This window comes from Fundulus heteroclitus, unplaced genomic scaffold, assembly GCF_011125445.2.
Source record: "Fundulus heteroclitus isolate FHET01 unplaced genomic scaffold, MU-UCD_Fhet_4.1 scaffold_58, whole genome shotgun sequence".
Lineage (NCBI taxonomy): Eukaryota > Metazoa > Chordata > Actinopteri > Cyprinodontiformes > Fundulidae > Fundulus > Fundulus heteroclitus.
The window spans coordinates 255,678-278,620 of record NW_023397011.1 but is presented as its reverse complement, the minus strand read 5'-3'; the positions used below and the strand labels follow the sequence as shown (position 1 = coordinate 278,620).

At 42.5% G+C, this 22,943-nt stretch overlaps 1 protein-coding gene across 2 annotated transcripts in view; it reads right to left on the bottom strand.

Annotated features, from left to right (window-relative positions):
- mthfr (methylenetetrahydrofolate reductase (NAD(P)H)) overlaps positions 1–22,943 on the bottom strand; it is a 94,335-nt gene that overhangs the window by 54,366 nt on the left and 17,026 nt on the right. For both annotated transcript variants that reach the window (XM_036133128.1, XM_036133129.1), the window contains one exon: positions 4,376–4,637. In XM_036133128.1, coding sequence (XP_035989021.1) covers positions 4,376–4,623 — 248 coding nt within the window. In that variant the 5' untranslated portion in view covers positions 4,624–4,637. The remainder of the gene's footprint in view (positions 1–4,375; positions 4,638–22,943) is intronic.

Below are 22,943 nucleotides of genomic sequence, written 5' to 3'. Positions count from 1 at the left end.
CATTCTGGGTAAAACTCATCATCACCAACCTCTTTATGAAAGCGCCCGGTCCCAGGCCCTGCTCTGACATATTCCGCTAGTAACTGTGTTACTGTGAGAGTAAAATAATTGTCGGTAAACTTTCTATCCCCCGTCCTGCTCTGTGACCAATGAGCTAACAGCATATTCGCACTCGAGCATAAAGAATATTTTGAACCCATTACGAAAATGGCAACTAGTACGAAAAAGAGGAAAGTTGACAATGAGGGCCGCCGTTTCAAGGACAAGTGGAAATGTGAGTACTTTTTCGCTGAGATTCGACACAACTGTGTCTGCCTAATTTGCTAAGAGACTGCGGCTGTTTTCAAAGAATTTAATGTCAAGAGGCACTACCACACGAAACATGTTAACTACGACAAGTTAACCGCGAACGAACACACCGAAAAACTGAAGCAACTGGAAGCAGCTTTGACAGCTCAGTTTTTTCACGAGAGCCCGTGAATCAAAAGAAAATTCTACAAAGGTGGCAATGCTAATTGCCAAGCACTGCAAACCTTTCACTGAGGGTGAATTTATTAAAGACAGCGTTATGCAACTGGTGGAGAGAATTTGTCCTGAGAAAAAGCAAGACTTTGCCAATGTTGCCTGGGACGTAGCACTGTGGCCCGAAGGACTGAAGAAATTTCATCTGATATCAAGGGACAGTTAGAGGCAAAAGGAGAGGAGTTTGTCTTTTTCTCATTAGCCTGCGACGAAAACACGGATGCGTCTGACACCGCTCAGTTACTGATTTTTCTAAGAGGAATAGAAAATGAAATGAATGTGAGTGAAGAGCTTCTCGACCTTCAGAGCCTTACGGACCAAACGAAAGGAATAGATTTGTTCGCTTCCGTTTGTTCCACCGCAAATGACATGAAACTACAGTGGAATAAAATCACTGGGATTATTATGGACGGCGCACCTGCCATAGTTGGTGAGCAAAGTGGGCTATCAACGCTAGTGTGCAAAAAAGTCAGCGAAGAGGGAGGCAACGCTATAAAACTCCACTGTATTATTCACCAACAAGTTCTGTGCGCCAAACATCTAAAATATGATCACGTTATGAAACCTGTGATAAAGGCAATTAATTTTATTGGCTCCAGAGCCCCATGCCACCGCCAGTTTCAGCAGTTTCTCCTCACATCCATGCTGAATATGGAGATGTGTATCACAATGACATAAGATGCGCGCCGGACTGGTAGGCAAAAGGCGAACACAATGGCGGATGCAAACAGAGAAACTGACGAGTTCTCCACGTATTTTTCTTCTTTAGATAACGTATCACAAGATCGCTTTAATAGTAAGTCGATGGTTGATGGTATCATATTGCCAGATCCACACAGCAAAAGCCTGAAGGGATGGAGCGAGTCTGTGAAATGCTGGCCAAGTGTTCTGTACCGCGACATATACAGCTGCCTTATAAACACGCAGGCCAGTACAGATGACAGAGCACGAAAGCCCCTGAAACCACTGGTCGGCTACAATTATTTTATATCGGGAAAAAGGCTCCAGCAACGCCCGCGACGCCATGAGGGATTAAGCGGTCAGAAGATGGATGGATGGATGTTGTTCACACGTTTGTGCAACAGCACAAAGCGGCGTCCGACACAGGCCGCGTCTCAGCAGAGAGGAAGACCCGCCCGGTAGGTTAAAAAAAACATTGTTCACTACAGATTATTTTGGTGTTTTTGTCTTGTTAAAATGGGTGGGGGTGTTGGCGACATTGCAGCGTAAACACAGAAGTACTAGCGCCCGTGAACGGGGGCGTAATGCAGCCGCTGTCTGGAGCAGCAGCCGCTTCTCCGGCCCGTCTAGTGATCACCACCTCCCCTCCGCCGCTATTTAGGCAGAACAACGACTAGAGCAGAATTAAGTTGTATTTACCGGAGATGAAGTGTAGACTGCAAATTCTGTCGTAGTATGATGGCTCCCCAGTCCATTGGGAGTGTCTGCCTGCGCTCTTTTCATTGAAAATATCCATTTCTTTCTTCGTCCTTCCTGCTTCGGTAAACGACAGAAACGTACATCCAACGATTTGGAATGCCTCTCTGTGCAACCGGGAGCACAACAAGTCGTAGGCATTGCTTAGATTCCAAAAATAAACTAACTAAAAGCACGCTCTAAATCACCCGTTTTGTCATGTAGTAGACGAGAACAGTACTGTTTTTTGCCTACCCGCGGGACCCGGATGTAGCGCTGACGTCACGCGTGAACTACCCTATAGCTCACCATGTTAAAGTGGCATCCACAATAATAAGTGATGACTGGTGGGCTTATCGCAATGCTTTACCTCAGCTAGGTTACACCCATTTCACTGTCAATCACAGTGTCATATGTTGATGCCCAAACAGGTGCACATACTCAGCACATAGAGAGGGCCTGGAGAACGGTTAAGGAAAATATGTGGAGACTCAGGGGGAATCATACAGAGGAGTTACTGGCAGACCATCTCAGAGTTATTGATTGGTATGAGTGGCTTGCCCGTAAGCAGCACAAGAGGCCATTAGGACGGAAAATCCATGACATTGCTGTGATGTATAGACATTAAATGTCTATACATCACAGCAACATTTAATTAACATTTAATAAACATTTAATAAAAAGAATATTTCAGAGAGACATTAAATGTCTCTCTGAAATATTCTTTTTATTAAATGTTTAGAACAAAAAGTGCCCAAACCTCATGGGTTTGTATACTGTTGTTCTGCCATGTGATGACTCAGTATGTGTGTTTCTGTACATTAAAGACAATGTTCAACACGTTATCTGTTGTATGTCTTTGGTAAAATATAGTACATAAAAAAGTCTATGGGTTGAAGAAGGTTGAGGTTCAAAAATGTGATATTTTAAAAATCACGTCAAATTTCTGTACCTTGAACTTTTTTCAATAATTTGCTGTTCTACAAAGTTTCACTGGTATTAGTAGATGGTTCACAAACTATTAACAATTGATCTGTAAATTATGAGTTAATGTAGTAGTTAAGTATTCGTTATAAGCTTATGTATTTTATTGAGACGTTATTCTAAAGTTGTAGCTATTCCTCATTTACCAGCAGTTAATAAACGAGGAATAGCTGCAACTTTAGAATAACGTCCCAATAACATATAAACTATTAACTGATACTAAACAAGTACATTAGTAAGTAATTGACTAACTAATTAATGGTCGATTAACTATCTATAAGGCAGTTATAAAGCCTTAGCAAACTATTAAACACTTAACAAGTGATTAGTAACTCAATTAACAGTTTACAATTTATCCATTGTTTAGTTATAACGGGTAGTTATTATAAAGTGTTACTAAAATGGGTAATGAGTGAGGACTGAAGCGCTCATCGGCAAGGGAATTTGCATATTAGCTAAACATTTAGATCCAAGCAAAATATTTTAGCTTGGAAAATAAATATTTAGTTTGCAAATTAAATATTTAGCTTGTTAATTGAATATTTAGTTAGGAAATTAAATGTTTAGGGCTGCAACAACGAATCAATAAAATCGATAATTTAAAGCGTTGGCAACGAATTCCGTTATCGATTCGTTATGTGGTGCCATGTGGTGGAGCCGTATACCTCATGCAGGCAGTCGTCAATGCTGGCTGACGCACACTCCTCACCAGTTGGTGGCGGTAATGCACACTGAAAAGATGTTTGCCAACTGCCAATAAACTAAATTCTGTGTGATTCTGTTGTCAGCACATTCAACTACATACATAAAGTATTTAATAAGAATATTTCATTCATTCAGATCTAGGATTTGTTATTTAAGTGTTCCTTTTATTTTTTGAGCAGTGTATTTAGCTTGCTAACTAAGTAGTTAATTGGCAAGCTAAATATTTAGTTTGTAAACTAAATATTGCCAATTGCCATAAGTATAACACTTGTATGAGCTTTTTGTCATGGGAGTTAGTCAGGGGGGTTATGGCGTGGGGCTGTTTTTCGACAGCTTCTTTTCAAAACTGTAGAAGTTTACTGTGATCAACACTGAGTTAACATGCCTTGGAGCATCTTAGAACATGTTTCATTTTGCAGTGCATGAAAAGGTTTGATATATAACTGGAGCTGTGTGTGCATATGTATGTAATGGGCATAATATGACATCAACAAGTTGAAAACAAGGCATACGGCAAATAATTGCCAGAAAATTAATCATCTCTCAAGTCCTGTGTCAAATGTTCTCGACAAGACTAGATGTTTTTATTTATTCCAAACTTGTCCACCATAGATTTCACACAGGATATTCTGCCATGGGCAAAAACAAAAACTGGACCGAGCATGATTAAACAAGCAGCCAAACTCCAAAGAAAAGGTCTGAAAGGCCCTCAGTGGGCCTTGAGGAAAATTGGAGTTGGTTTTTGTACCTTGAGATTAGGTTTACCGCCCCACTAGCCGTACGTGGAGGGAAGAACTCCAGAGAAAACCACTGATCTCCGGAAGCAATCCTCTTCCTCATCTTTTCCTGCAGCCGGTCAGAGCGATCAGCATCAAGCACAGGCGTTGAGCATCGAGAGCCCTCCTTGGAGCTCTCTCCGCTGCTGTTGCTGGCTCCGCTTGATTCACCTTTAGTTGACTGCCAGCAACCTTCCACTTGTTGAACTTGGTTCACCATGATGGAAGACAAAACTGGGGAAAAAACAAAAACAAATCAAAATTATTATTTTTGGCTTTATAAATAAAAATTACATATAATTTATAAAAATAATTATATGTTTGTATTTCCAAAATGCAAAAATCTCAAAAATATATATATTGGTAAAAAAAATTTGCTAATTACTTTCTTTGTTTTACCTCATTCAAACCAAACATGAAATTCTGTATTTGTAGGAGTTTATCAGTATAAGAATTTGTGTTAATTGAATTTCTTTCTCTCTTTGTTCATTTGTATGACTTAACATTTGGTATACATTTCTTTATTCCCTCCCTGCTTTACACAAAATTAAAAAACTATCTTCTATAGTTTGAGAATGTTCAGTTATGTAGAGAATCTCCTTAAGTTCTAAATCATTTTACAATTACTAAAAGGAGGTGATTTAGCATTTGTGTGCAATGGTAGCCCCATTTCCACTACCCTTGTTAAACCGATCCATGCCGAGCTCGGACCGAAATTGGTTCTGACGACCATTTACACATCACGCTAGCACGGTTCGCCTCCTAGTGACGATCTACGGTACTACTGCTCTCTGGGATTGAAGGAGGAATTCAAGCAAATCAAAATGGCGGCGCCCGTAACATTCAGGAAATTATGCTTGGTTATAATTGTGATATTCCGTTGTTTGCGGAGAGTCAGGCGAAGAAGGCGACATTTAGTGAATTTACTTGACGGAGTCGGCTTTTGGGAAGTGGATAAGACAAACGTCTAATCAGGGCTAACAGACGCAGGAAACAAACGACAGACGTCGATGTTCATCACACTGCTAAGCAGAATCATGACTGGAAACCGTGTGACACGGTAAGGAAGCTAGTATTGTTATGAATTTCTGAAACCGCAAAATTAGTCAGCTGACTGTAAGGAGATGACGCGGTCTGTTCCTGCGCCCTTTGTTATCAGAGAACAGTGGCAGTGCCACTGAAAAACCGGGCCGAGCCCACCCATCGTGTGGGCCACCATGTAGCGTGGTCCAGTTGTGTCTGGCACGGTTCAGTTCAGTTTGCGATCCATTTACACTCCATAGTTATCTCAGTTACTGAGCTCGGACCAGTCTCTGCACGGTTAAAAAAGGGTAGTGTAAATGGGGTAGGTGAAGTCTGCTTCCTTCAGAATGTACCTTGTCTAAAAAAATTTAAAGATACATATGTATTAGAGTGAGAAATGCATTTCCATAATTTTTGGAAGTTTCAAAGCAGTATTTCTTTTTCAGATATACTTAAGTGCTACAGATAAATTATAGCAATCAAAGTCATAATTTCACATTTATCGTTTAAACGCTTTTTATGCATCTTTCTGTCCCAACACTGTGTTTAGTGTAACCAGGGAAAATTTTTTTCTTACTACAACAAAGTTTTGTACTGATTCTTTAACTCCTTCTGGTATCGTCCATCAGATGTACACTGACCAGGATACATACATTTTTCACACAGTAAAATTCAAGCATTTTCAAAGTAAATTTTCAAACTTTTTCAGAATCATACTTTGGAGATAAAACAATACATTAACCCTTTCTGAGCCTCGCCTAAATATTTTTCAAAATAACCACTGCAAAACTGCTAGAAACCCCTTTTGAAAATATAGGAGAAGCCTCAAACGTTGTATATCCACATCTTGACTATAACTGCAGCAGATCTGGACTGAATCAGCTGAAGCATATTTGTTTCACAAAGGTTTTAGTAGGCAGTGTACCATCCAGACCTGCGTTTATGGCACTTTATTCAAACATGCTAAAGGTTGGCCAAATGTGTTTTTCACCTTATAAAATGGCAGCAGTTCAAATAAAAGTGCTTATTGTAATTGTATGACTCCTTCTACACATGACAAAGCCTTTGGTAACAAGATTTACCATATGTTTGATCAACATATACCATTGTGCACAGCATACTATAAGGCACACTTAAAATCCTTAAATTTTCTCAAAAATTGATGGCGCGTCTTATAATCCGATGTACCTTACATATGATTACCGTTATGTTTACTGACCGATTTTATGTGGTACAATGCGCTGAAAATTTGATTAAAATGTGTAAGCATGACTATGGTAAGCGATGAAGCCGCTCCACTTAATGGAAATTCGGAGCATTACGGTACAATGTGTCAATACCTGACTGTAATGTTGAAACTAAAACTGCATTCATGTAAAAAAAAACCACATTCTCGGGCGTAGTTCATGCTGCGGAGGTCTCCGCCTATAGGTATGTGCATAACTCAATTTTAACGACTTCTCTGTGTCATGATTTGTCTTGGATGAACCCAGAACACAGCACACACACACACAGAGCTAGTTTCCAGAGTTTAGTGAAGCAGCAAGAAGTGGATGATGAAAGCCAGAATCATTTACCAGACGGAGGTTGCAGGGGTATAGGAACTGGCAGACGGGAACAGACAGGAACAGGACCAGGACACGAGCAGGAACAGGACAGGCATGATGTTCAGAGGACTGGAGATGAACCGGTAACCATGGACAAACTGAGGTGAGTTTATATGGTGGAGTGAGCAGGTGGGATGAGTCCATGGTGATTGCAGCCTGACAGGTGTTCCTAATCAGGACTGCACTGGAGACGGAGCGAGAAATGTTCAGTATGCAGCCCTCAGGCTGCATCATGACACTCTGTGACAAAAAGTCTTTACATCAAACTGTTATGTGTCACCGAGTTTGATGCAGCTCAGTGTATCAAAAAGCGGGATCATCTGAAGTCTAGCAGAAGTATATGGATCGGTGGCTCTGATCTGAAAAGCGCGTGCATCCCGTATGCGTTTTCACACTATACACTTCTCGGCGGCAATTACTATTTATTTATAGTAATATAAATAGTATTTAATTATCAAACTGTTTTATATGTGACACCAAGCTTAATACACTGAGCTGCTCCAAGCAGGCTGTCAAAAGGACGCGCAGCATCACAGTCCCTCTCTGTTCTCACTGACAGGTGGGAGCCTGCTGGAAAAGAAACAGCTCTAGGTGCTCAACTAGCTAATCACACATTTTGCCATTATTTCCACTGCTACGTCGCACTGGCAGAAAGTGTGGGAATTGTAGGAACTTGCCACAAGAAATGTAGGCAATAGTACGCTCGACTATGAAGGGTAAAACGTCCGCCAAGAGTCAGCGTGGAGTTCACAGTACACCCAAGTATATGGGAGCCTTTAGGCAGCCTGTGCCTGGAGTACTTGCTAGCAACAATAAACCTAATAAGTTAATTCAATATAAAAGTTTACTTTATTTTGGCCTTATGTTAGAAACAGGATAGTCTAGTCCTACTACTCTGTCCTCCCGACAGAGATGGATAGCTCTGTCTCTCTCAGGAGAGAGTTGTGTACGTGAAGAGACCGAGTGATATTACACACCGGGGAAGAATATTTAGCACACGTTATAATCCGGTGCGCCTTACGGCACGAATAATACGGAAACGCAATAAAATGAAGAGAAAAGCCATATATCTTGTCATATCTTTTTAAGAAAGTTCTAGAACGGCCTGTTTACTCCTCTGGGTTGCTATGGTGATAGACATTGGGGGGGGGGGGGGGGGGGTACTTCATTAAGTTACATTATTAATCGTTAATTAGTTGGTCACAGCTGTAGTTTGTGAGAAACTGCCTGGGCGTCACTATGTGCACAGCAGCAGAGAGTGAGAGTTTTATAGACTCAATTACACAGTGGGATTATTCAACCACCACAGGTGTATCCTGTTTAAAAGGTAAGACTCTCTAGTTTTTAATGATACTGACCTTGAGGGGGATCAGTTAAGTATATCTGCACACAGGGTCCGAAATTAACACTCGCCAGTCGCCAAATGCGGGTAAATTTCCTGTTTGGCGAGTGAATTTCAGAGGGCTAGCTTCCACATGGCGAGTAAATGTTTGTACCAAATAAAATAAAAATATAAAAATAATAAAACCCATCTGGGCTGCGGATGATCTGTTCACAGCTCCCTCCATCCAGAGCTCAGTCTAGACCCGCCTTCTACGGAGCTGGTTCAGCTTCTTTCACATTCAGAACAGTCATGCCCGCTGGATCAGAAAACAGATCTGCTAACCAGAGGCAGTCTAAAACGCCAATTAGTATGTTTATAAGTTTCGTTCTTATTTATTCTGCTTTTTTTTAACTACGTGCGCTGTGTTTCTGTGCTTCGCCGCTCTTACTGCCCCCCCCCCCCCCCGGAGCCAGGTGCTTTTATCAGCGGCCAGCCTTCAAAGCATTAATCACTACGTTTAATGTCCTTCAACTCGTACCAAAATGTCCCAATTAAAGTCAATAGGAGAGTCAGTAGCTGTGTTTTATGCTCTTTTGATTTTAACGACGCAGAATCAGCGGTACTTCGGTGGGCGTGGTGCCTTGCGCTTGAATTCAGGTGCGCATAATTACGTTATATGTAATTTAGGTGCGGACTTTTAAGGGTCATTTTAAGGAACTTGTAACATCGGGGGCTTTAGCTCAGACCCATTATTCCTTCTCTCCTCCCAAAAGGAGCCCTTTACAGTCTTCATTTATGCATTTTCCCCACTGTTTATCCCTCGCACGCAGCGCACCAGGTTAAAATCCAGCAGCTGGATCAGCGTAAAGACGCAGCGTGAACCCTGCGTGTGCTTTAAGTGTTGTAGCTGAGGGAAAATGTTGGGATGTATAGGCTTGATTAAACTCTGCTTCATTCACAGATAAGACCAACATGGATAGAATAATGATAATCTGTAGTGTTTTTTATTGCCTGGACGTGAATCTGATAATTCATATTGTGTCTTTTATAATCAACTACAATATTTTCTTATCAAAGTCAGGAAACAAAGATTTCTCTTCCAGGGTCCAGTCAGCCACACCCCTAACCACGCCCCCGAAAATTAACATAATCTCACTCTTAATTTTTTTCAAAATTGAGGTCTGCTCAGGATTAATATTTCGGCCGGTAAAAAATATGCCTCGCCGGTTGATTTTTACATCTACCGGCCTACTTGGCCGGTGAATCAGGAAGTTAATTGGCATTTTGTGTGTTTCAATACTGTAAAAATTAGGGACTTGATTTTATAAACATTAAAGCCTCCTCCTTAGCAGTATTTTGGAAAGATTTTTTTTTTTACCATTTCTGACCTACTTTTAAAGCCTGATAAAATAGGTGTAGCTGTGCTGTTACAAAGATTGGGTCCAACTGGCTTAAAAAGTTAATACATGTCCCATACAATGGTCGGTACACTTTATGCCATGCTCAATTGCTCTAATATGGACTTTATAGGCTTGAACAGTGGTGGAAAAAAGGGATTGCAAGGCTTCACCAAGTTTCCCCAAAGATAGAAAGAGGAAATGCGCTTATAAACTTCCATTCAGTTTTCATAATTTCCCGACAAAAAAGAATGATCCAGACGGCCGAAAAAGGTGGACTAAAATTGCAAGTTTTTTGCACACATTTATTTCGTCTAAACTTCATCTTTAGGTAGCCTATCTAATCTTGAAACCAAAGAAGCTGTCAGGCTCACGGTGGCTGCCCTGTGGGCAAGAGCCAACTGAGGAAGAGAGAAGAACGAACTTGGAATAAGCCCGACAGAAATGTTATTTTGCTCACTGGCACTTTTTGAATAATTCAAATGTGTCAAGGAATAACAGAGAAAATCTGATAAATATAAATGAATGCTTGATGTCTAAATAAGTGGCACCATACACTGTAATATCACTTCCCTCATGTTAAGGTGACTGAAAAAACACTCAATATTCAAGGTAATTGGGGGTTGTTTTGCAGAGTTGGGAGTAATGCATTACAAGGGTAGCGAATTTCAGAAATATAATAAGTGTTATAGTAAACATCATATTGCTTTAAAAAGTATCTGTAATGATTAATGCTGGTGAACCCGATATTCAGCCAAACAGAGTTACATTTTAAAAGGTTTATTGTGATGAGGAGTTGTGGCAGCTGAGGGAGGCAATCAGAACCCAACTTGACAGATGAATAATGGCTGATGGTGCAGACAGGCAGGGATGAGCAGGGGACCAGAGTTGGCCGAGGCAGGTATATATAGACAGGGGAACAGGTGAGCAGAGTTGGCAGTAATTACTGGTAGCAGGTGGAGCTAAATTGGGTTAATTGACTGGTGACTGTGACTGAGGAGTGACAGGCTGAAACTAGAAAAAGTCCAAAACAAAGCAAACAAAAACCTTAATCATGACAGTACCCCTCAAGAGCAGATACTAGACGCCCTGAAAAAAAAACGTTTCTCAAAAGTCCAAAAATTCTAACAAAATAACAACCCAGTAAGGCCGGCGGAGGGGGCCTGAGAGGGGGGGACAAAAGCAACCCAAGAAGGGCGAACTAAGAACTCAGGTGGACGTCCCGGAGGCAGACTTCTACGTATGCGGTCAGGGCCGCTGGAATTAATTTTTAACAGGGGGTGCTGTGAAATTTTTTTTATTTATTTTTTTTTGGACAAAAGACCTATGAGTCAATAGGCCTATTTAAAATACGATAAATAAATAGATTGAGATCTACTACTTTATTGTCATATACACTTTATTGTTAACCAGTGTCTGTAACACACAGACATCATCAGTTCTCAGGTGAATATATGTGCCATATATATGTGTCTCATCCGTCATCTCTTATGACGGATCAGACACCCTGAACAAAGTTCAAAGCATCGGCCGCAAGACTCACTTCCCGCGCTGCTTCTTGGAGAAGCAAATCCAGGGAGTGGTTGCTGCAATGCACATAAAGTGAGTGCGGGTTTAACTCTTTAAGCCGAGCTTGCACGCCTGAAAAACACCCTGACATATTAGCTGCTCCGTCAAAACAAAATCCTGCGATGCATTCAATAGGTATGTTTAGCCTTAAAAAAATATCCTTGATGCAACTGAAAAGAGTTTCTCCAGTGCTGTCCCGGGCGTTATAAAATCCCAAAAACACAGTGTGAGGCTCAAGGCTGCTGTCAACATATTTCAGACTGCAGGTCTGAAATATGTTGTGTGCCGTCAGCTGTAAGGCCATAAAATTTGCAGTGTGATGAGCGGGCAACAATTTCCCTGTGGATAGCGTGGGCAAACTTTTCAATTATTTCATTTTGTATAGTGTCTGACATCCAGTTGTCTGAAGAGAAGCTCCAAACAGTGTCGGGCACTAGCTTGCTTTCTGGCATGAGCGCTGGATAAGCGAGCATCAATGGGGATGTCATCCAAAGCCACCAACTTTTGTATTGACTCGCTGTGTAATTCTGATCTCTCATGCTCATTGAATTTTTCAGTGGCTTTACGCCAATTTGAAAAGCCGGCATTTATGAAGGGGTTGTCTTTCTTAAATTTGCCTCTTGGTATGACTTTTTTTCCGATTGCTTTCAGACAAACAAAACACAAAATGTGATCAGTATCTTCCTCATAATGCACCCACTGCCATCTAGCAAACCAAGCCAGTGCCACAGAACATAAGAATGTTTTATTACCACAACGCCGTGCAGGAAATTTGAAACCGGATGTTGGCTGGAAGGGCTTGTCTAATTCAATTACGCTTGGTTGGGTTGCGGGTGTAGGGGGTGGGCCGGCCGGTGCACCTGCCATCAGAGGCAGCCGTAGAGTCTCCTCACTCCGGCTGCTCTATGTTGTCGTGGTTACTGTACTAGTCGTTTTCTTCACTGGAGGTGGTTTTCCAAAGAAATCCGAAATTCGTTTTTGTGCCATATTTCCTCCTCTTTTTTGTCATTAGACTCTGTAAATGTACTAGTCTGCTGCTCTTTACTCGGCGACCACTAGCCTACTTGACGTTGCCATGACAACGTAACATCCATGAACTTTTCAAAATCATTTCCCAAAATAGTCATAAGAAATTTCTAAATTGTGCAAAGTATTTTTTTTATTAGGGTTCTCAGTTTTAACGCGTTATTAATGCATTAACTTTATAGAACATCATTTTTTTTTTTTTTTTTTTAACGCGCATTAAAGTTATACTATGCAACCGGGGTTGAATTTCCAGCGAGGCTCCCCCCAGAGGGCGAAAGTAAAAGTGCACTGTCGTAAAGATGCTCAGCTGTTCTGGTTTCTCCATCAAGCCAGGCGCAGTTGTTTTGAGCTTAGCAGACAGGCGAACGCAACGAAAAGTAAAAAAAACGGCAGTACAAACAATGACTAACACAGTGAAAGTATAAACATCAGGGTTTCCCGCAGCGCTATCTTGGCGAGGCGGCCGCCTTGCCAAACTCACGCTACCGCCTCGCCAACATTCAAAAAAATAAATAAAAATAAATAAATAATAATAATAAAAAAAAAAAAACTCGATATGCTTGCATGTTTATTTGACGTTAACACGCGGTTCTTTGTTGTTGCTTTCGCGCGTGCATATAGTGAATGGCAGGGCAAAAACACATGGAGTTCTCGCCGTAAAGCAAGACCGACTCTTGCGGTCTTGCTCGAGACTTCTGAGCCTGTGGGTGCCAGTACGGTATTTTCCCCACAGACCACCAGGGCGGCCGGGCAAACCTTTGTTCGAACTGAAATGACTCATTTAATCATCCAAAACGGTATGGAACACAATAATTAACTGAAAAATTTTGCATAGTATGCCTTTAATGCTTTGTTTCCCCGCAGCGCTCTGCAGATATTTTTTTTTCTTTTTACCCATGGTGATTTTCCTAGAACTCAGAATGCTAGAGACAAGCAAAACAGACCCGCGCTCAATGTTGCCAAGCCCGGTTATTTCATGTGACATTGGTTGTTTGTAACTTTCCTGAGTCGCGGGTTGCAGTGTTGTCAGCTTGTTTCTGAGTGAAGTCTTTTGGACTCTAAACTAAGTGACGCTGCCACACTACAGAGTATGACCAACGAACATATCCCTCCGCCTCATAACGCGCTGCAGCACATCCTCCTCTTGACTGACATAGGAGCCGAGGGAGTAAAGCTCTGTCCGTATTTTCTGCAGTTTTACGGTTGCAATAACTAAGGATAACTGCTAAAAGTAGATTACGCAGTGCAGATCACCATTTTGAGCAGAGATTGGTTTCGAAGATTTTTATTTTTTTTTTTACACGCTGATTACATTGCAGAAACTCAACCGATATTTTTATGTTTGTTAATTTTTCTTTTTGTCTATAAAATGTAAAATTAGTAATTACTTTATATGTAAATGCTCAATACCATGTCTGTCTTTGTTTAAGAGGCAAAAAAATATTTCGGTATGAAATATTTATTTATTTACACATTGTGTAAACATCAAGGAGTTATGATTAGTTATTTAGCCAATTATAGGCCAGAGTTTAACATTTTATGGCACCATGATGTTTTCATTCCAATTCTGAAAAGTGCTTGAAAATATCCATCCATCCATCCATTTTCTGATCCGCTTTATCCCTCATGGGGTCGCAGGGTGCTGGTGCCTATCTCCAGCATTCACTGGGCGAGAGGCGGGCCCTGGACAGGTTGCCAGTCTGTCGCAAGGCAACACAGAGACAAACAGGACAAACAACCATTCATGCACACACTCACACCTAAGGACAATTTAGAGAGACCAATTAACCTAATAGTCATGTTTTTGGACTGTGGGAGGAAGCCGGAGTGCCCGGAGTGAACCCACGCATGCACAGGGAGAACATGCAGAAAGACCCAGGGCTGACTTGAACCCAGGCCCTTCTTGCTGCAAGGCAACAGCGCTACCCACTGCGCCACTGTGCAGCCAAGTACTGCTCCCCTCAGGAGGGGGGCCTGCTATGAAGCCAGGCTACAGCTCACTTATTTTTTCGTCTTGCCTGTGCAGGCCGGAGCTTATCTTTTCTTTTCCTCACTTATCTTTTCTTTCACCCCAGGCCGGAGCCTGGGGTGAAAGAATCCGTTCATGCCAGGAGTCGGCAACCTGCGGCTCTTTGATCCCTCTGACGCGGCTCAGCTGTTGAAAATAATGATGTCGTGGAGCTATTTACCTCATGCAGGCAGTCGTCAATGCTGGCTGACGAACACTCCTCACCAGTTGATGGCGGTAATGCATGCTAAAAAGATGTTTGCTAACCGCTAATAAACTCAAGAAGAAGAAGAAGAACTGCTAGCTGACTGGCTGCAGAGTGACAAACAGCGAGACGGAGTGCAGGCGGCATTTTCAAATGCTGCTTTTTTATAGTAAATTCTACAAATGACAAGGGCACCACGGTCACACAGGACCTAATATGACATGGAGTCATTGATGAAGATGAAGAGAGCTAAATCTTGTTACTATATCTGACGTTTGTTCATTCTCAAAGTGAGAAAATGCGAACAGCGCTTTGGTCGGCACTGTGAGCGGAGTCCTGCTCGGCTGAAGTCGAGCTTTAGGTGCCGCCTGGACGTTAGTCTGGTAGCTCGTCTAATGCGGCTGTTAGCTTGTTAGCTGGTTAATGATAGCTTGTTAGCTCGTTTACGTGCATAACTTTCCCGGATGTGATTAAAATGTGTTCGGGATAACACATTTTGTTTCTGAGTGAAGTCTTTTGGACTGTCTGAGTGAAGTCTTTTGGACTGTCTTTTGGTGAGCATCCACTTCCACATCCACTTTTGATGAGCATCCACTGCTCATCAACAGCTGAGCTGTTGATGAGCAGTGGAGAGTGGCGAGGCCGGTTCTTCCTGAAGTCGACGATGATCTCCTTGGTCTTCTCCAAGTCAGGATAAGGCTGTTGTTTCTGCACCAGCCCACCAGCTGCTCCACCTCCTCGCTGTAGTCCCGGTCGTTGTCATCTCTGATCAGGCCCACCACCGTTGTGTCGTTGGCAAACTTCACGATGTGATTGGTGGGGAACCTGGGGACGCAGTCATGTGTCATCAGAGTGAACAGCAGTGGGCTCAGGACGCAGCCCTGAGGGGAGCCTGTGCTGAGGGTGATGACATCAGAGGTGTTCTGTCCGACCCGGACCGACTGAGGTCTGTTGGTGAGGAAGTCTAGCAGCCAGTTGCGAAGGGGTGTGCTGAAGCCCAGATGCTCCCGTTTCCTACCAGATCCTGTGAGATGATGGTGTTGAACACTGAACTGACGTCCAGGAACAGCATCTGGACATATGTGTTCTTCTCCAGATGTGCCAAGGTCAAGTGAAGAGCGGAGGAGATGGCGTCCTCAGTGGAGCGGTTCCGCCGGTAGGCAAACTGGAATGGGTCGAGTGTTGGGGGGAGACCGGAGACGATGCGTTCTTCCACCAGCCTTTCAAAGCACTTAATCATGATGGGAGTCAGGCCGGTAGTCGTTGAAACAGGTGACTTGAGGTTTCTTCGGCTCCGGAATGATGGAGGCAGACTTGAAGCATGCAGGCACTGTGGCTTGGTCCAGCGAGGCGTTAAAATTGTCTGTGAGGATACCAGCAAGCTGACCTGCACATTCCCGCACATTCATGGCTTTAACATCTTGGCACAACACTTGACTATGAAGGTGAAGGGTCCGTGGAGAGTCCGCGCAGCTCACAGTGGATGCGACATACGTACATCACAGGAGCCTTCACACTCCAGTCCAGGAGGTAAATTTTTAATGTCATATTTTTAATAATGCCCCAGGTTAGTGTCCAAATTTTGGGTCCCTTTTAGTTTAATAAAGTATTTTTCAATTGAATACAATAGAAGTAGCAGCTGTAGACATCGCTGGTGTCCTCTGTTTTCTACCCTGGATCTGTTTGGGTATTTTGATAATAGTATTAATATGTTGCATAACTACACAGTCATGAAATTGAGGTAACAGCTAAAAAATGTTTTTAATACCTGGCTGTGCAAATTCTCAGTTACCCAGGTCATCGCAACAGCAAACAGGCATAGATCAGAGGCAACTGGACTTTCGAAAGTCAAGACAAAATATATCAAAATATCATAGGTGGCATGCTCGACAAATACCCTGGGTATAGGTTGAAAAAAAAGGGAAGAGAATACATTTACAAATTTAATTAAAGTTATGTTTTTTGGGGGGGAGGGGGAGTTTCAGCGGGTTCAACTGCAACCAACAGCAGTGGATACAAGAATCACAAAATGGCTGCAAAACGCTCCAGACTGCAACGGTGGGAGAAACGACAGGAAGTAGAGTATAACAAATGGGACTTTCAAGTTTTAGATGCAACTTGACCATTTTGGTCAACTTTGTTCGTACTTTTTTACTGTCATTTGTTGTTCTTGAAATACAAATTTTGTATTAATAAAACAAGTGTAATACATTTGTTGCATTTTATTGTCCACTTTAATAATGCAATATGAAAATTGTCTGAGCCAAAGATGGCAGATAACACCTGGTCCAGATGCCTCAATGAATGACAGGCCCCCACTGGCACCGGGCTGGTTTACCAGAGGAGATGGGCCAGCTCTGGGCCAGTTGCTGTTTCCTCACTTGGTCCACATCTGGCCCAGTTCTGGCCGCAAATGGGCCACATCTGGCAAACTAGCCCTGGGCCAGAGGGGGCCTGTTATTCACTGAGGCATGTCTCAGTTGTGAATAATGTACCATCACGTAACGTGAGCGCACAGTAGCAGGACAGAGTGGCTACCAGTTCAACAGAACGTAATGTTTCCAGTCTACTTTGTACTAAGTGACTAGTCAGTATATCTTCAAAGATGTCTGTCAGAGCTGTCGACACCAAAGAAGGATCGAGTGTATCTTGTGGGAACGAGAGAACTCCTGCGGAAGAGATAACAGGCAGCGCTAGTCCATGGGGCATCTATCTTTAAAATGTCTATGGGCCATTCCAGTTAAATTTTTAGAGCCGCAGGTCAAGAATTTCTGACTACCAAGGACAAATGGTACGCACTGTTAGTCCAAGCCGCAGCTGACCCAGGTTTGATTCCGTGTTATGCCGAAAAGTGCATGCCTGCCAAGATTTGCATGCCCTGTCACGGGAGCTCGACTCACTCCGTACAACTGCACATCAACAAAGAAAAAATATAAAAAAACGGTGCTACTTGTTCTATTCCTAACATTGACACGTTTGTTTTCCCAATACTGCTGCCAAATAACCCAAAAAAATTGGTTATTTGGCAGATTGATTTACAAAATTACGGGTTTTATGAACATCATTAAATCCAAAGTTTTTGTCCAAGGCATGGCTGATTTATTTACTGTGGCCTATTGTCATTTACACTGTTATGCCATAATAACGCCATGATACATAATTGATCTCAGATTGAATTCTTAACAGTAGGGAAGAGGTGACAAAAAGACCTCTTTTTTAAAGGAGACATAGCCGCAAAGGAGAGGGAGTCAGCCGGGACTGCCCTTCTCTCAGCAGGAGGCCAGCTATGACCACTCCCTACAGATAAAGTCACAGCACACTTCTGAGACTCATCTCTTCAGATCCTCTTCAGACCTTCTCAGAGCCACTCCTAAGACCACCTCGTCCTGGAGCAGACCAGGAAACCACTTCAGGCCATGGGCCCTGCACGGGCCTGAAAGAACACACAGGCCGCATCTTGAGAGGACTCTCGTTGCCCGGGGAACATATCCGGGAAAATACAGAGCCAAGTCTGCTGTTTTTAAACTCATCACCGGTAGCAGGAGGACGGATCCTGCCTGCGAAACAGCTCTGTTGTATTTCTCCTCAGCCTTTACCAGGAAGGGAACCCAGATGGAGCTGAGAAGCCGGCAGCAGAACCCACTGCGAATGTGAGGAAAACCCCTGCTCAAATCGTGACTGCAACCGGGTCAGAGAACGTGGCAGAGACCAGGCCTCCGACCGCGACCATGCTGTGGGTTAGCTCATGGCTGCAGAGCTAAACGCTAGCCTGCCAAGACAAACCAACGACTTCCCTGCTTCCAACGCTTCTTCTTTGGAATGGCCAAACTGAACAAAACTCACACGAGGCAAAACACAAGTTTGGGCAGGAAGAGCTGTGGGAGAAGTTAAAAGGTTTATTGGGTGATGTTTGTAACTCGTTTGGACACATGGTGCTTTAGAACAAAGGGCTAACAGAGGTAGCTCACGCTAGCCTTAATGCTATTAGCCTCGCTAACATCCGGACATTTCAAAAGGAGTTTGTTTTAAAGCACAAAGCTTAATCGTTCGGCTACGCCATCCTTCGATGGTGCTATGAGCCCTATCCCCGCATTAATATTAAATATTAATGTTGGTGTAAAGGCAATTTTTATAACTTTATGCTGTAACCTTTTAGCCACCGATTTGCTACAGCGACCCCAGACGCCCTAAGGGAGAATCGCAGTAACAAACTCGGTCATAAGGGTTTAAATGATTTTACTGGGCAAATCAGTCTTTAGAATATTATTTACTCAAAATAATGTTCTGGTTGACTTGGGCTTTGCATTGTGAATGGATTAAAACACATGCCAAATGTTTTTAACTCCATTCCATGTTTTTTAAATCAGATCTGCAGTGAACAAGGATTCACCGAATTATTCTGATTATGGCCAACCTCTTTTGTTTAGTCTTTTTATCTTCACTTTGCTTAGTAGTTTAGTTAAGTTTCACAAGCCTAGTAGAGAGGATTTGTTAATCGAAATATTGTGTTAATTCAGATAAACAACATTAAATAGTGATGTTCTCTGGATGTTCATTTTATTTCTGTTATTAAATTCTTGAACTTGGAAAGAAGTTGTCACTCCTTCATTATATGTGTGTGCAGGTTTTGCTGTTAAAAGATCGCTAGTGCTCGAATTCATCCCTTTCAACCATTGTCTTGATATCAGCTTAAGAGTTGATCATCACCAGACAATACTTAACAGAGGGTTATTTAATAAACATTAAATAACACAAAGTTATTTAATGTTATTTAATAAACATTAAATAACTTTAAACAGTGTATAATTGCACAACAACGAAACGGGGAAAGCAGAGGTAAGTGTTGAAACAGCAAACCTCTGTCTTGATCAGCAAATGTGTGCAGCAAACACAGACCAGCCTGATGCATAATATCTTTATCCAGAAACACCATAGGCTTTCTAAAAATAATGAATGCTCCAGAAGTCCTTTCTGGTAAGGAAATAAATTCATTATTTTCTCCTGATGTTATTTTTTTGTGTGATGCACATGTGCAAGCTTTTTATTTTGAAGAATCAATAATATTACTGCAGTAAATTATCAATAAAGTTTTAAAAAGCCACCCTGGGTGTTTGTATACTCCTGTTCAAAAGCTCAAAGCGACTTCTGAGCATGCAGTAGTCACGTTTCCATTGACCAACAAATTGCGAAAATTGTAATTTCGAAAATAAATTTGTTTAATGGAAACACGGCAATTTTTAAAATATTGCTATTTTTTGATAGAAGGTTTTTTCTAAGATAAGGTGCTTTTTTAGCCATATCGAAATTGGTATATTTTGCATAACTGCAGTGGAAACAGTTTTTTCATATCACAAGTCACATGATCAACAACCGGATGTTACTACTGGTGAAATAGACAGGAAGTAGTAGCACAATGATGGCGAGGAGACGGCGTATTTTTTACATTTAGTTTGTGACAAGGGTATTACCAACAGGTTATTTTCCTGAATAATGTGGTGTTTCTATTGTAGACTTCTGTGATGATAAAAACAAGTTTTGAAACAGAAACTATATATTAATATATTTAATCTAAAAGGCAGAGGGATGTTTACAGCTTCAGTACTGGACTCTCATACAAAACAATGCGACGGGTAGATTTCTGGACACCAGAGAGCCCCAACCATTACTCACACAGACATCAAGTAGGACCAATTGTGTATACCAGGGGTGTCAAACGTACGGCCCGCTGGTCGTGTGAGTACCTTGGGTGTTATTAGGGTTATTTTTTGTTGTTTCCCTGTTGTGTTTGTTTATATTCATAGGAAAATATTAATACTATTATTGAATACCTCCCTAAATGTATGTAAAAATATAATTTTGAATACAATAAGTACTTGTCTTTTATTCACACACAGGCTCCTCAGCCGAACCTCTGACTGCCTCTTACCATATACACTCACCGGCCACTTTATTAGGTACCCCATGCTAGTAACGGGTTGGACCCCCTTTTGCCTTCAGAACTGCCTCAATTCTTCGTGGCATAGATTCAACAAGGTGCTGGAAGCATTCCTCAGGGAGTTTGGTCCATATTGACATGATGGCATCACACAGTTGCCGCAGATTTGTCGGCTGCACATCCATGATGCGAATCTCCCGTTCCACCATATCCCAAAGATGCTCTATTGGATTGAGATCTGGTGACTGTGGAGGCCATTTGAGTACAGCGAACTCATTGTCATGTTCAAGAAACCAGTCTGAGATGATTCCAGCTTTATGACATGGCGCATTATCCTGCTGAAAGTAGCCATCAGAAGTTGGGTACATTGTGGTCATAAAGGGATGGACATGGTCAGCAACAATACTCAGGTAGGCTGTGGCGTTGCAACGATGCTCAATTGGTAGCAAGGGGCCCAAAGAGTGCCAAGAAAATATTCCCCACACCATGACACCACCACCACCAGCCTGAACCGTTGATACAAGGCAGGATGGATCCATGCTTTCATGTTGTAGACGCCAAATTCTGACCCTACCATCCGACTGTCGCAGCAGAAATCGAGACTCATCAGACCAGGCAACGTTTTTCCAATTTTCTATTGTCCAATTTCGATGAGCTTGTGCAAATTGTAGCCTCAGTTTCCTGTTCTTAGCTGAAAGGAGTGGCACCCGATGTGGTCTTCTGCTGCTGTAGCCCATCTGAGTCAAAGTTCGACGTACTGTGCGTTCAGAGATGCTCTTCTGCCCACCTTGGTTGTAACGGGTGGTTATTTGAGTCACTGTTGCCCTTCTATCAGCTCAAACCAGTCTGGCCATTCTCCTCTGACCTCAGGCATCAACAAGGCATTTCCGCCCACAGAACTGCCGTTCACTGGATGTTTTTTCTTTTTCGGACCATTCTCTGTAAACCCTAGAGATGGTTGTGCGTGAAAATCCCAGTAGATTAGCAGTTTCTGAAATACTCAGACCAGCCCTTCTGGCACCAACAATCATGCCACGTTCAAAGTCACTCAAATCACCTTTCTTCCCCATACTGATGCTCGGTTTGAACTGCAGGAGATTCTCTTGACCATGTCTACATGCCTAAATGCACTGAGTTGCCACCATGTGATTGGCTGCTTAGAAATTAAGTGTTAACGAGCAGTTGGACAGGTGTACCTAATAAAGTGGCCGGTGAGTGTATGGCCGTAGTCAGGCGCCAAGCTTTAATAAGCGTTACAATCGGAACTAACAGCAGCACGGAGCTTCAGATGTGGAACATTGATTTTAAATAATTTCTTAATTTTTTTAATCTGTTTGATGTATTTTGTCATGCAGGACAGTGTTTTTAAGTCCTAAAAACTGTGAATAAATGTTTTTCAACATCTTACAATCACTGTGACCAGTTCCTATGCATAACGCCAGTGTTGTAGTCAAGTCACTATGCCTCGAGTCCGAGTCCAGGTTCGAGTCTCCAGTGTCCAAGTCAAGTCCAAGTCATTAAAAAAAAAAATCTGAGTCAAGTCCACTACTCATCCGAGTCGAGTCACTATTGATCCAAGTTCGTTGTAGGAACATGCCGTGACGTTTGATGTATGACATGAAGCAGTAACATTCCATTGCACTAATAATGTTGTTCCGCGAGCGAGCTATTTTTAGAACGTGATGTCATATCACATACAGGGCAAATATGCGTTTTCCTCCACTCTTTCGCTGTAGTTACCCCTGGTTTTACTCGGTAAAATGACTGCTTTTTCCAAGTCTAAGACGTCTCCTAACCATGGTCTTTAAACATTGTTATGGAACGTGCAACAGCGACTTGAAGTATGCTGATAGGCCGCATATTAAGGATGTTAAAGCCGCAAGCAGCGTCGATCGGCCCTCGCAGCCAAGCGCGCTCCGGCTTATTGGCCACCGCCGCGGTGCCGGCCGGCCGGCGGGGTTCGCGCACCGCCGCGGCTCCGGCCCATGACTCACAAAAAATCTGGTGCAGATCGGTCGATGCAGCGAGGAGATACAGCCGTTGGATAATGATAATGCATTTGGCCACCGGACCAGACCAAATTGTTCGGCGGGCCGGACAATTTATACCGATTCCTGGACGGTGACTACAAACAGGAAAAAAAACGGCCGATGACGCCATGAACGCCAAGGAGGAGAAAAACATCGACTTACCGTTCTATCAACTCGGCCCGTTTCCCAGTCTTTCTAAGCCCTTGACACTCAAGCCATCGTTTAAGCTGAACGTTGGTATGTTGTTCCACAGTTCTACCAGTAAAATAGGTGCCTGGACATCCTCTTGTGAAAGTTTAACAGCTGTAAAGTCGGTCATATCCTTGTATCTGTTGCATGTGTAACGGCTGGTTGCTACGTGTGCTCTCACACTGTTTGCCCTACCTTAGCGGCAAGGGGTGGCAAGGGACGTCATG